At 40.3% G+C, this 12500-nt stretch overlaps 1 protein-coding gene across 1 annotated transcript in view; it reads left to right on the top strand.

The window, feature by feature from the left end:
• LOC138028385 (dynein axonemal heavy chain 2-like) overlaps positions 1-12500 on the top strand; it is an 82621-nt gene that overhangs the window by 60990 nt on the left and 9131 nt on the right. The window contains 15 exon segments of the mRNA XM_068875907.1: positions 1-97; positions 1167-1292; positions 2700-2789; positions 3352-3410; positions 4512-4578; positions 6145-6240; positions 6383-6437; positions 7103-7252; positions 7659-7791; positions 7894-8038; positions 8244-8443; positions 8942-9068; positions 9483-9568; positions 10576-10676; positions 11787-11901. The exon segment at positions 1-97 is cut by the window's left edge and continues 68 nt beyond it. Of these exon segments, the coding sequence (XP_068732008.1) occupies positions 1-97; positions 1167-1292; positions 2700-2789; positions 3352-3410; positions 4512-4578; positions 6145-6240; positions 6383-6437; positions 7103-7252; positions 7659-7791; positions 7894-8038; positions 8244-8443; positions 8942-9068; positions 9483-9568; positions 10576-10676; positions 11787-11901 (1647 nt within the window).

Raw genomic sequence — 12500 nt, 5'->3', positions numbered from 1 at the left:
AAAGAAAGCTGAGATCACTGAGCTAAAACTAGAAAGAGCTGGTAAACTGGTGTCTGGACTGGCAGGAGAGAGAGATCGCTGGGAAGCCAGCGTGAAGGTAAGGAACATGAACATCCAATGTTACGTGTGAGTGTTTTCTCTATTGATATGCTAGGAACGATAAGTATGAATCTAAGGGCGCTTTCCTTTTGTCAGAACTGGCGAGTCAGACCCGCCAGTTCTCAAAGAAAATCATGCAACAATTTGAAGGAACACTTGCATGGTAATTCCTCGCATCCGACTTCTGGAGGAGTATAGATCATCCTCAAAATGTGTTACTTTGAAGACGTTGAAGAGTTAGTCCTTCCAAATGCCCGGTCTGGCCGTTCAGTTCTGACAGAAGGAAAGCGCCCTAAAATGATGCTGCCGATGCTTTAAAACCAGCAAATTATGTGACTTTTAGGGTAAGGCAAGAAATCCTATTGGCCCTGTGTGGCAACGTTTTAATTTTGATTAAGTACTCATGCACTATTTCGGTGTCTGGTCTTTGTGTAGTTTATTATGGTTTGGTATAGCTTGACAGAAAGCAAAATAAAGTGATATTTCTTAAAAAAATAAATGGTTTTGTATAGTTGGTTGGGTAAATTCTCCGAGATATAAGTTACCCAACTTACAGAAAGAAAAGTGATTTGAAACTACTGTCGAATGAGGATTTTGTGATAATTACGCTTGAGGCTGATTCCAATTGCTGAAGTACACAAAAACTCAATTGTTTTAATATACATTATTTGATAGGGATGAAGCAGTACTGGGACGTGAAATCAGTATTTTCTTCTTTGAAAGAAGGAAATCACACAACGTAATAAGCAATTTTGTCGCCCTTCTCTAACATTGCCTTGTGTTCTCGGTATCCTTTAAATTAGTGAATTATCTGCCAGCAGATTTTTGACTATTCGTTGCATTGATTCTCGTAACTAATTGAAGGTTCTTACCAAATGAGACGACAGATCGTAATAATCAAGTTGTCTTAACGCTGCACCGTAACTTAAATGAAGTTCTAATTTAGAAGGGTGTGAAAAATATCTCAATCATCACTCAGAAAACTGCAGCAGTAGAGTAGTACCCTGGACCGTGGAATGATCTGTTTTTATGTCACGGTCACGTTCGTTTCTTCATCATTCTTTCAGATTCTGGAGGAGAACATTGGTTACCTTGTGGGTGACTGTTTGATCGCTGCTGCGTTCTTGTCTTATGCTGGTCCTTTCCTCTCCAACTACAGGGACGAACTTGTAGAGAAAACGTGGCTTGCTCAGGTGCTGTTTAGTTGTACCAGGTGTATCACAGGTTTTTCTTAACACGAATCACCTCGGGCATTTGAGGGGATTATGGCAGATTGGGCTGGTTATGTTCCACCATACACGATAACTGCTAAAGAGTGGGGATAAGTTGTTGATGCATAGATGGAATTTAACCTGAAACTGTTGACAGGAAATGAAGTGAATAACTTGTGAAGTCATAAAAGTAACTTTTTTGTGTCACCTAATTTGACGGGAAAAAACTATTTGAGGATATTACAAATTCATTTTGAATCTATGCCATTAAAATCAAATGGCGGATAGCGTTTTTCTTAGAGGATGTTATCTTGAGAAAAAGCTCTCCTTTTCCGCTGCCCCCAATACAAACATTGCTGTGTTACTTTTACCGAGAGGTCCATACTCCGCAGTTCGAATATATCATAAATTTCATATAATCTTTATCTTCTATATATTTTTAAACAATACTTTGTCATTCAGTTCTCATTAGGGTGGTACACCACCGTATCCGCGCCATGATCAAACCCTCTACACCTTACATTTCGAACGACACTAAACCATGCAACGCGCAAGGTTTTCATATTCGGTACTGATTTGTTTTATCCCCCCTTCAACATCAATAGACCAGTTTCGTATCCTAACGGTTGTACTGGATCTAGCATGAAATGGAGGCTAATGCGGGCAAATCTTTTCAAATGCAAATTAATTTGCCCGTATTAGCCTCCATTTCATGCTAGATCCAGTACAACCGTTAGAATACGAAACTGGCCTATGGCCCTATGCTAAAGCTTCTCCGTTTGTAAACGGCCATTCTTCTACCTTGGCCCTGGACACACTGAATCCTGCCCACGTCTATACTTAACAGCGGGGGCAGCTGTAGTGTCTTGACTGTCAAGATTGAATTTCAACGCGCTTGAATTGTTTTTAGATGTAGAAAATTAAGGGATTGTTGGCGAAATGAAGCTCGGTTGTGAAAAGCTCCAGTGGCTAGCTTACCTTGTAACTGAAACTCTGTCATGTTTGAAGTAACCTTTGGATTATATGGCTGGAACTATAATATTTTTTTTTATCGCTGTTCTTTTTTTTGTATTAATAACCATTTGAGAATATAGGCTAGATCAAATAACTAGGCTCTTGAATCATTGTAAATGAGTTAAACTTCGTCTTTGTCAATGGAGTCGAGCTCGAACGTGAAAATACTCCAGTTGCAAGTTCAGCTTGCCACCGGAGATTTTTCTCGTTCGATCTTACCTTTGGACAACGTCGCAAGGATCATAACCATTTTCATTACCCTCATTTCTAAGTGAATGTCGTTCTTTAAAAGATAGGCCAGCCGACAACCTCTGTCGGTTTTTTACGATCACTGTAACTTTGATTTACATTTCGGAGTCCCTCTTTGTTCCTCAGGTTCGCCAGTTACACGTGGCGTGCAATCCCCATTTCTCGTTTTCAAACTTCCTGGCAAAACCCACCACTGTCAGAGAATGGAACATTCAGGTTTGTTTATATTACTCGTTTAGTGTTTTTCACTTCGTGATGTATTCATATAACAATGACCAAAGCCTGCGGTTGAAGATCGGATTCCTAAACACAAATCGTTTTTGCAAGGTAAATCAGAAACTGCAAGTCCTGCCAAGTTTCTGATCATTTATACGTTTCCCCGAGTACGTTAAGTTTTGAGCTTTGTAACTACCATCACAGTTTTACAAAATGGACTATCCTGAAAATTCGGGCTTGAACCGTATACCAGGGGCCCGTTTCCCGAAAGTCCCGATAACTTTTCGGGCCTGAAAAGCCATTTGCGAAACTGCTTTCCGCTTCTTGTCATAAGCTGGTCTTTTGACCTGTTTTCAAGATAACAAAAATCAAAGTGATAGTGAAGTTTGCTGACTTAAAATCTCTTCGTTCTTAAGATACAGAGGGAATTGTGGAACCTCATAAAGGCCCGAAAAGTTTCGGGACGTTCGAGGAACGGGCCCCAGACCCGGAAACACCTTAAAACAAGTATTCAAGACTTTAAAAACTTGTATAAATTACAGTGTGGTTCAATTTCCAACAGGGTTTACCGTCAGATTCCTTTTCAACCGAGAATGGTGTTATGGTAACCCGAGGAAGCAGGTACGCATACTACGAAAACACTCGTTGATTTCATTGGCAAAAACGTTCAAACCAATATTTTGTCAATGTAGTAAATGAGTATAAACACAAAACGAGAAGTTCATGACCTTGAAGCGGTAAACTCTGGTTCAGAGGTAGAGTTTTTTTTAGTTAAAAAAATTTCGTTATTTGGATGTAACGTAGCTCGTGCATTTTCCCGCTCGTGCAGCTTAGATCTTATTTTTGTCCATATTTGGGGTGGGGATTTTGACATTTTCATTAAAAAGAAATTCACATTCCCTACCCCTGGGACAAAATAACTGGTGAAAATCCCCACCTGGTGGCAAGTGAAGGTGGTCAAATGTCCTTCATACGATATAAATCCCTTCCCTGGGTACAGACCACACAATCAAACTCCCTTGGTTAGCCCGACCCCACCCCCCTCCCTCGGGCTTAACATTGATAGGTGTATAGGTGCATGTTCATCCATGCTTCACTTTCCTTTTGCATTATTTCTTTTATGTTGTTCAACAGTTTTAAGTGGTTATTGCAATGTTTCATTCATTCATTCATTCTCATTTTGCGAATCATTGAATTATATCATTTTGCGTGACATAGCTCCTTTAAAGAAGAAACGAGCGACCTTCACTCAAGTGTGTGTTTTGTTATCTTTGAACTGAATTTATTACCAAAGCTTAAAAAAGTAAAAGACCTCAAAATGGGACAGAACATTACAAAATAATTTAACGTGTAAACGTTTGAGCCAAAGGGCCTCTGGTGGCACGACCCTCCGTCCTTTTTGATTGGCCAAAGTAATTACTTTGGTTTTGGTTTTGGTTTTACGACACTAGAAACTCGCTCTAACGGAGTCTTCGCTTCGTACCGTGGCACTTCGTTATAGCGCGGTTCCACTGTACAGAGATTTTCGTTTAAGTGGATATATTGTGAAAATAAATTGTAATAAAAAGGGCAAACCACGACTTATATGTTGTGAATTATAACTCCTTGTAATGTTTCATTGAAAACAATGAGGTCATTGTGCATATATTAGACGGTAGGATGACTAACGAATGAAATGAGAGGTTTCAGTGTTTCATTGGTACATCTCCACATCTCTTGTAGATGGCCGCTGATGATTGATCCACAAGGACAAGCTATTAAATGGATCAAGAACATGGAAACTAAGAAGGTCAGTGCTAGAAATCCATTACCATTTCATTTGGCCTTGGCCCATCCGGTGGCAGCATTGTCAAAATTTACAATATAGGTTCCACCAAATCATGGCCAACTACATCGGGCCTAATGACCACAACCAAGTTAAAGCTAGCATTGGCCGTTCTAAAAATTATTATTATCCTATTCTCTATTTTCGAATGCCCCATAATACACTTTGTTTGCCCTCCCTCCCCCCCCCCCCCAAACTTTGCATAAAGAGCATTTGTAAACAATAGTTTATGCAAAATTTGAGAGGCAAACAAAAGGTGTGTTATGCGGCATTCGAAGGTAGAGAATACTGATAGAGCGCATTTTATAGACCGATTTGGCTAACTCAATGTTGTACCCAATTTAAATCTCTCGGGGTTAAGGTTCTTTGTGCATTGCATTTGCATGATAATGTAGCATTCACATTTAAATGATTTGGAAATAGTTTAAACAAAACGTTTTATTCCCAAAGGATTTGAATTGGGTACAACATTGAGTTAGCCGAATCGGTCTAATGCATATCAAGACGTTTGCTTTTTGACTTCAGGCAGTGCTGAATTGAGTCCATAACAGGGACTTAGGCCCCTTTCAGACTAGGTGCCCGGTTCTCGGGAACTAGTCTGAACGTAGCTTTTTGTTAGTGCCCGAGCAAACTTTGCGGGCACTACCTCCAAGGGTAATACTCGGGCACCGTTCCCCGGAACGGGAACTTGTCTGAACACGCTGTCGTCAGTTCCCGCGCATTTTCCCATGCTTCCCTGTGATGCAGTCACGATAATGGCGGTCGGTGCAAAGTGGACGAAGGAAGAAATCATTCCGTTGTTAGAACTGGGGTGTCTGAACGACGTCCATTTTAGTGCCCGGGCACGGTGCTGCGGAATGGGCCCGAAGTCTGAACGGGGCCTCAGAGGTGTCAATTGATTTGACACTGAGGAACTAATAGCGATGTTTCTTGTGACGTCACCCATTGTTATTAATGTGCCAACCAGAACCTAACTGCCTGTTGAAACAATGATTTTTTTTGTTCCGTGGTTGCCAAATTTGAATGTCAAAAGAAATGTGACGTCAATGTTTGTAAACAAGAAATGTCACTATATTGAGAACACTACATATCAAATCAAGGATTTCAACCTGGAGCAGTTTGGTAGCAGTTAACTGGTCTCACTGACCACGGTCAAACACTTTATGTTACACCACACGTTTTGCTAGAGCGAGTTTCAATCGTGTGTCGTAAAACCAAAACCAAAGTAATTACTTTGGCCAATGAAAAAGGACGGAGACAATCCAGTAAACCAATCAAACTCGAAGTAATTACACGTGGCCGACAAAAAGGGCGCGGGAAAATGTGCACGCGCGAGCCACGATTGGTTTTGGTTTCACTTCTGATTGGTTGAAAAAGTGGCGCGAGAACTTTGAACCAATCACTGAGTGAATTAATGCAAAACCACTGCAATTCACTAATTACTTTCGACACTCAGTTGTAAACCGCTCTAATGTCGGCTATGCGACAAGATGAATAAACGAATCAATGGTTATTTGTCTCTCTCTTTAGGGTCTGAAGATCATTGACTTGCAACAATCCGACTACCTTCGAACATTGGAGAACTCCATTCAGTTCGGGAATCCGGTTCTCCTTCAGAATGTTCAAGTATGTACATGTTTGTTCTCAGTTCGTAAGGCGTCCGTGGTTCATTTGGTTGCGAATTGAGCGTCTATTACCATTCATTCCGGCCTTTGCTGTGGTTTTAATTTGACTACTAGCTTTTTCCTTATTTTCGTTTTTTTTTTAGGAAGAGTTGGATCCATCGTTGGCCCCAATTTTGAACAAATCAATTGTGAAGTCAGGTTCGTGTCTGAATATCTTAAAGCCACATATACAGCTATATTGAAATTCTACTGAGTATGGAAGTGTGTTAAGACGAGCAAGGACGAAGTGCTTCCATTGTAGCGACATCGGAGGATATTGGCTGCCCTGGGTCAATTTGGAGAAGTTTGCTTAGATTTTAGTTCACGACGAACGAGTATTTAAAAGCTTGCTTCCCTAGGGGTGGGGGCACATCTCTTGAAAATCTACGTTCACCAAATCCCTAGCGCATATAGGGGTTGATTTAGACACAAGCTTAAGCACAACCATTATATGCCAAGTCATTAGGGAACCAGGGACACCAGTTTAAACAAGTCGGTGCGTCTGCGTACGTTGCTTGTGCCTGCATGGTAAGTGTAAACCAGCCCTGTGCAAGCTTCAAATGATTGTAAACCATTTCGTCTCTCATAGCGCTAGGGAATAAAGTCTATAACTCATCAGTTCTTTTCTAGGGGGACCAATAAATTTCAAAGGGTATTTGAACAAAAGATTTTGAAAATACAGGGCTCTTTCTTACCGCTTGGTAGTCTAAAAAGTTAAAACGTACTTAGCAAATTGTTTAACTGAGTACATTTAGGTGTGTTATAAATGACACATCATTGTCATATTGCATTCAATTAACTAGTATTCTTCATTTTTATCACAGGTGGTCGTTGGTTAATCCGGCTCGGTGACAAGGAAGTGGAGTACAGCCCCGAATTCCGTTTTTACATTACAACTAAACTCAGCAATCCTCATTACACCCCAGAGATTTCCACGAAAACAACGATTGTTAACTTTGCTGTCAAAGAACAAGGTATGTGAATTGGGTCCTATTAGCAATATCGAATTGTGTTTTGTTGAAACTGATACTTGGTGATCTGAGGTATAAAGTTAGGATTTAACTCAGTACCGTGGCATCGCAGGAGAACAGAAAAATTCAGTTTTCTGAAGTGCAATGAGAAGAACCCCGGTTACTTTACTTTTACATTGGTGGGTTTAGTGATTGGCTTAAATACTTTAGCTCTACTTTCTCAACCAATCAGAAGTCCTTGCAAATATAAGTATGCCTGCGTATGTTTCTTCCCACGCTCGGCGCCGGCTACATGTATTTCTTCAGCGTTCAGATTGCTTTATTTTTCATTGGGTGTCTGTTATTATTGTTCTAAATGGTTTCTTTTGTCTCTCACCTGAAAATGACTCTTCTTAATGTTTCTTAACAGGTCTTGAGGCGCAACTGCTTGGAATCGTCGTCCGTAAAGAAAAGCCAGAGCTGGAAGAACAGAAAGACGCGCTTGTTATTAACATTGCTGCAAACAAAAGGAAACTTGAAGAGTTAGAAGATGAGATTTTGAGGTAAATGCTTGGATTGCATTAGCTAGGAGCTAAAAATGAAAAGAAAATTTGAGACCAGGGTTATCAGACCTATATCATAATATAAACACTCTTATGTTTCAGGTTACTGCAGACAGCTCAAGGGTCGCTGTTGGATGATGAACAACTAGTAAACACGCTGAATTCATCTAAAACAACATCACAGGAAGTTGCCGAACAGCTTCAAGTCAGTGAACAAACTGAGATCAAGATTGACGCCGCAAGAGAGGTGAGAATCGAAAGCTGATTTGTAAAGGAAGCGTGAAACTAACCCGAACGTTTGAAATAACCCTTCAGTGATGCAGTGGGAGTCGTTAGGTTGCGAACAAGGCTTATATCTTGCTTTATGTTTTCGGCTGCTTTAAAAGATTACAGTTTTGATGGTTTTCAACCATGCTCTCAGTATATGCTTATCCAACTTTTTTCGTTTCCAGGGTTACCGGCCATGCGCACAAAGAGCTTCGATCCTGTTTTTCGTTTTGAATGACATGGGCAAGATTGATCCTATGTACCAGTTCTCTCTCGACGCATACATTGATCTGTTCAACAACTCGATTGAGAAGAGTCAGCGTAGTCCAAACTTGGAGATCCGAATACAGAACTTGAATGACTATCATACATATGCTGTATACAAGTAAGTGGGAACATAGATCTTATTATCTTAGCAGTAATTGTTTCCATGTGTTTCCAGGCTTATAGCTGGCTGCATGCATTGCCTTCGTGTTATGACCGGCTCATTTCATTACCTGTGTCTATTCTGATTGGCCCTAGTAATTACTCTGGTTTAATTGAAAATCGCTCTATCATTTGACTTGGCAGTAGCAGTAACCCACGATCGAAATGCTCATTCTCCTAACTAGTATGATGGCTTTCTGTGTTGGGTTGTCAGGAGAATTTGGTGTTATATCAAGATCACACCTCTTAAGCTGAGAATATTCTTCATTCTCAATACCTGTCTGACTGACATTTCATTGAAATTGTAGAGAGAATTTACGTACCGATCACGCCTGAGAATCAAAGGGGAAACGATATTGACACATTTTCTGGGGCTGCCATTTCCCTTTCTTTGCTTCTGCTTTCAACAAATGATTCGTATTCTGTAAAAATGATAGCTTTTTTTTTCATTAATCAGGTTTACTTGCCGTGGATTGTTTGAACGCCATAAACTGCTGTTCTCTTTCCAAATGTGCTCCAAGATCCTTGAAGCTGCTGGCAAGCTCAACATGGATGAATACAACTTTTTCCTCAGAGGAGGGGTGGTACGTATTTCATCATGTGAATGGTGATTTCTTTGAAAAAAATAATTTAGGTTAGTGTTATAGCTTGCACGTGAAGCTAGGCCGTTAAGTTTTCCAAGAAAAAAGCCCTAAATTATATTGGAAGTGTTAGTGATTTCAGTGTTGTTTGCATTGTTGACACATTACAGCGACTACCAGTCACGCGCGCCCCTCAAAATTTGGGTGGACGTCAATCAAATGTTTCCATGACGAATTCGACTGCCGCCAAGTGAACAGAACTATTGTCATGGAAACATTTGAATGACGTCCACCCAAATTAAATTTCCATTCGAAAAATGAAAAAAAGTCGTTGAGAGGGGCGCGTGTGACTGATAACTGCTGCAAGTCTAGTGTTGAGAATGTGGAGCGCGTAAAAACTGGCTTTTCCCACTCCAGGTATTGGACAGGGAAGGACAAATGGACAACCCTTGCACTCAGTGGCTCAATGAAAGCTCGTGGGACAACGTCACAGAGCTTGATAAGTAAGTTATTAGACCCTCCTTTGTAGCATCTGCAAAAGTTCGTAGCACACTGCACCCTTATTGGACTTCAGCGAGGCATCCGCAATCTTCCGCTTTTAATTTGTCGAAGTCTTTCTGGCAACGCATGATCATACTCAAGTCTTGGACGAACAACTTTGAATTTGAGAGAGGGAGTGGTGTGTGTGATCTATTGCAAAAAATTGTTTTTCAGTTTTAATGTTAAAATGGTGGTAAGGCCTAATATCAATGCATTCTTCAGAACAGCTTGAATTTAATGATTCTTACACTGGTTACCAATTAGATTTAGAATTGAGTTTAGGATTCTTTTGATTACTTTTAAGATTCTTCATGGCTTAGCTCCGTCTTACTTATCCTCTCTTATTTCTCTTAAGTGTCCAGCTAGATATAATCTTTTACTTAATCACCCTCGTTTTATCTCCAAAGCAACACTTGGTGATAGGTCCTTCACTTGCGCTGCTCCAAAGCTCTTGAATGCTTTGCCTTTCGATGTCAGACGCACTACGTCTGTTTATGTTTTTAAAGTTAAGCTTAAAACACACTTACTTAGTTCAGCATTTTTATGATTACAACTTAGCATATATCTTGTTTTGTATTTTAGTTTGTAACATTTTCTAATTGTGATATATTATCGTGCATTTAAAAATTTAAATCTTAGATCTTACTTTTTAACTGACTGTCATGCGCATTTGAACATTTTTATGGAAAATAGACCTTTTTACCGATACGGCGGCCATTTTGATTTCTATTGTTTCGAAAGACATTATGGGATGCCGAGGGGGCAAATTAATATGTATTTGCCCCCTGGGCATCCCATAATAGCTATTTGAAACAATAGAAATCAAAATGGCCGCCGTATCGGTAAAAAGGTCTATTGCGCACTATAAATTCATTATTATTATACTTAAGAGTTTGTCCCTAAAACCCAAGCAAGTTATACTACCATCGAAAAGGGTGACGTCCAAGTTCATTTGTTATTTTGTTGTCAGACTTCCCAACTTCCATGGAATTGTAACATCATTTGAACAATATCCCAGAGACTGGAACATTTGGTACACCAGTTCAGAGCCTGAAAACACGCCATTACCAGGTAATCGATTGTTACTCAGTATATGTCATTAACAAAATAGCAAACCAATCCAGTTTAGCTAACAAAACAACTTTCCGGATCGGATGATAATTGTTAATCCGGTTTGCCATCTCTCGGGCCAGGGGCCCGTTTCTCGAAAGTCCCGAAAACTTTTCGGGCCCGGAAAGCCATTTGTGAATCTGCCAACCGCTTGTTCAGGAAAGCCGATCTTTTAAGATATTTTCAAGGTAACAAAAAGCAAACTAAATGTGAAATTTGACGACTTAAATCCCTCCGTTCCTGAGATACAGAGGGAATTGTGACACCCGAAAATGGCCCGTAAAGTTTCGGGACTTTCGAGAAACAGGCCCCAGAATAGAGGTCTTGCATAGCAGGAACAATAGATTCTTTTTCCTATGGGAACAAATGTTCTTTCTAATGCAAAACACTTTCATTGTTCCTGCCATGCAACATGGCTGTCGTGCAAAACCTCTATACTTCTGCAAATCGTTCCAGCTACAACAGGTGAGCCGTTGCAAAATTAGCGAGACACTCTCGTTAAAAACCACCTTTTCCAGCTTTTGATACCCGCCGGATCTATTATTTTGTATTGCAACAACAAGTTGCAAAATTAGTGCAGACACGTAACCTTCTTGGGGCGTTGTTAATTTACATGCCTATCATCTCCCACACTGCAGCCCACTCTTATCCACCCCCCCCCCCCCCCCCATTCCTTGTCAATGTTGCTAGCAATGCAAAAAAATTTTGAAAACTTAAAACAGTTAACATTGAAAGGGTGAGAGGGAGGGGGGAAGTGGGAAAGATTGAAATTGTAGATACGGCGGGTATTGGTAGCTAGAAATGCTGTTTTTTTTAACGGAAGTGTCTCACCAATATTGATAAAGGGGGCAGGTGTACTGCAGTGTGTGAGATATTAGGTAAATTGATAACGCCTCAAGAAGGTGAAGAATCTCCATTATAAATGATTTTGTAAGCTGATATAGCTCAGGATTTGTTCCCTATACAGTGTTTTGATCATAGTCACTCATTCACTTTACCTGTCTTTTTGTATTTTTTTCACGATGATTAAAGTCATTCTTCTCGGGATAATGTTCCTGTTCTCTAATTCAGGTGAATGGGAAAACGCTTGTAATGAGCTCCAGAGGATGTTGGTTGTCCGATCCCTGCGTCCTGATCGAGTATCTTTTACTGCCACATCCTTCATCGTAAACAACTTGGGATCCAAGTAAGTTCAAATATAACAATTAGGCTGATTTAGCAACAGAACGGGAACGTCAGTGGCGACGTGGCGCGCAGCAAAACTACCAATGAGAATTTAGAATAGAGAGGAAAAGAGTGGAGTCTATTCTATTCTGAATTCTCATAGGTTTTTTTTCTGCGCGCGTCGTCGCCAATGACGTTCCCGTTCAGTTGCTAAATCAGCCTATTGACTTGCTCTCGCGAGTCTCCAGCAAGCAGTCCTGCGCTAAAGTAACCAAAGAAGTTGCTCTTGGGAAGTTATTGGTTAAAACCCTTGGAATCCATGGAGAGCATGGAGTTCTCGGTGTTGTGGTCTGTTAACTGTGGTGTATCATGTTTGGGAGGGTAAATGCTCGGAGATATTAGCTTTTCTAAAATCCGAGGGTAAATAAAGATATGATGATAATCCATGGCTTAACGTTCCAGCATTGTTGGACTGCATGCCAAGCGTTTATCACCCCTTGAATTTCAGGATATTTTTTTTGTTAAATATTGACCAACGTTGTCGATACGTTTCTCTTCTCCAGCCAACTTGAGTCGTCTCTTAGCAAATGTTGTACATTTACGATTGAATCACCGACTAAA

This window comes from Montipora capricornis, chromosome 13 (assembly GCF_036669925.1).
Source record: "Montipora capricornis isolate CH-2021 chromosome 13, ASM3666992v2, whole genome shotgun sequence".
NCBI lineage: Eukaryota > Metazoa > Cnidaria > Anthozoa > Scleractinia > Acroporidae > Montipora > Montipora capricornis.
This window is presented reverse-complemented; position numbering and strand designations above follow the sequence as displayed.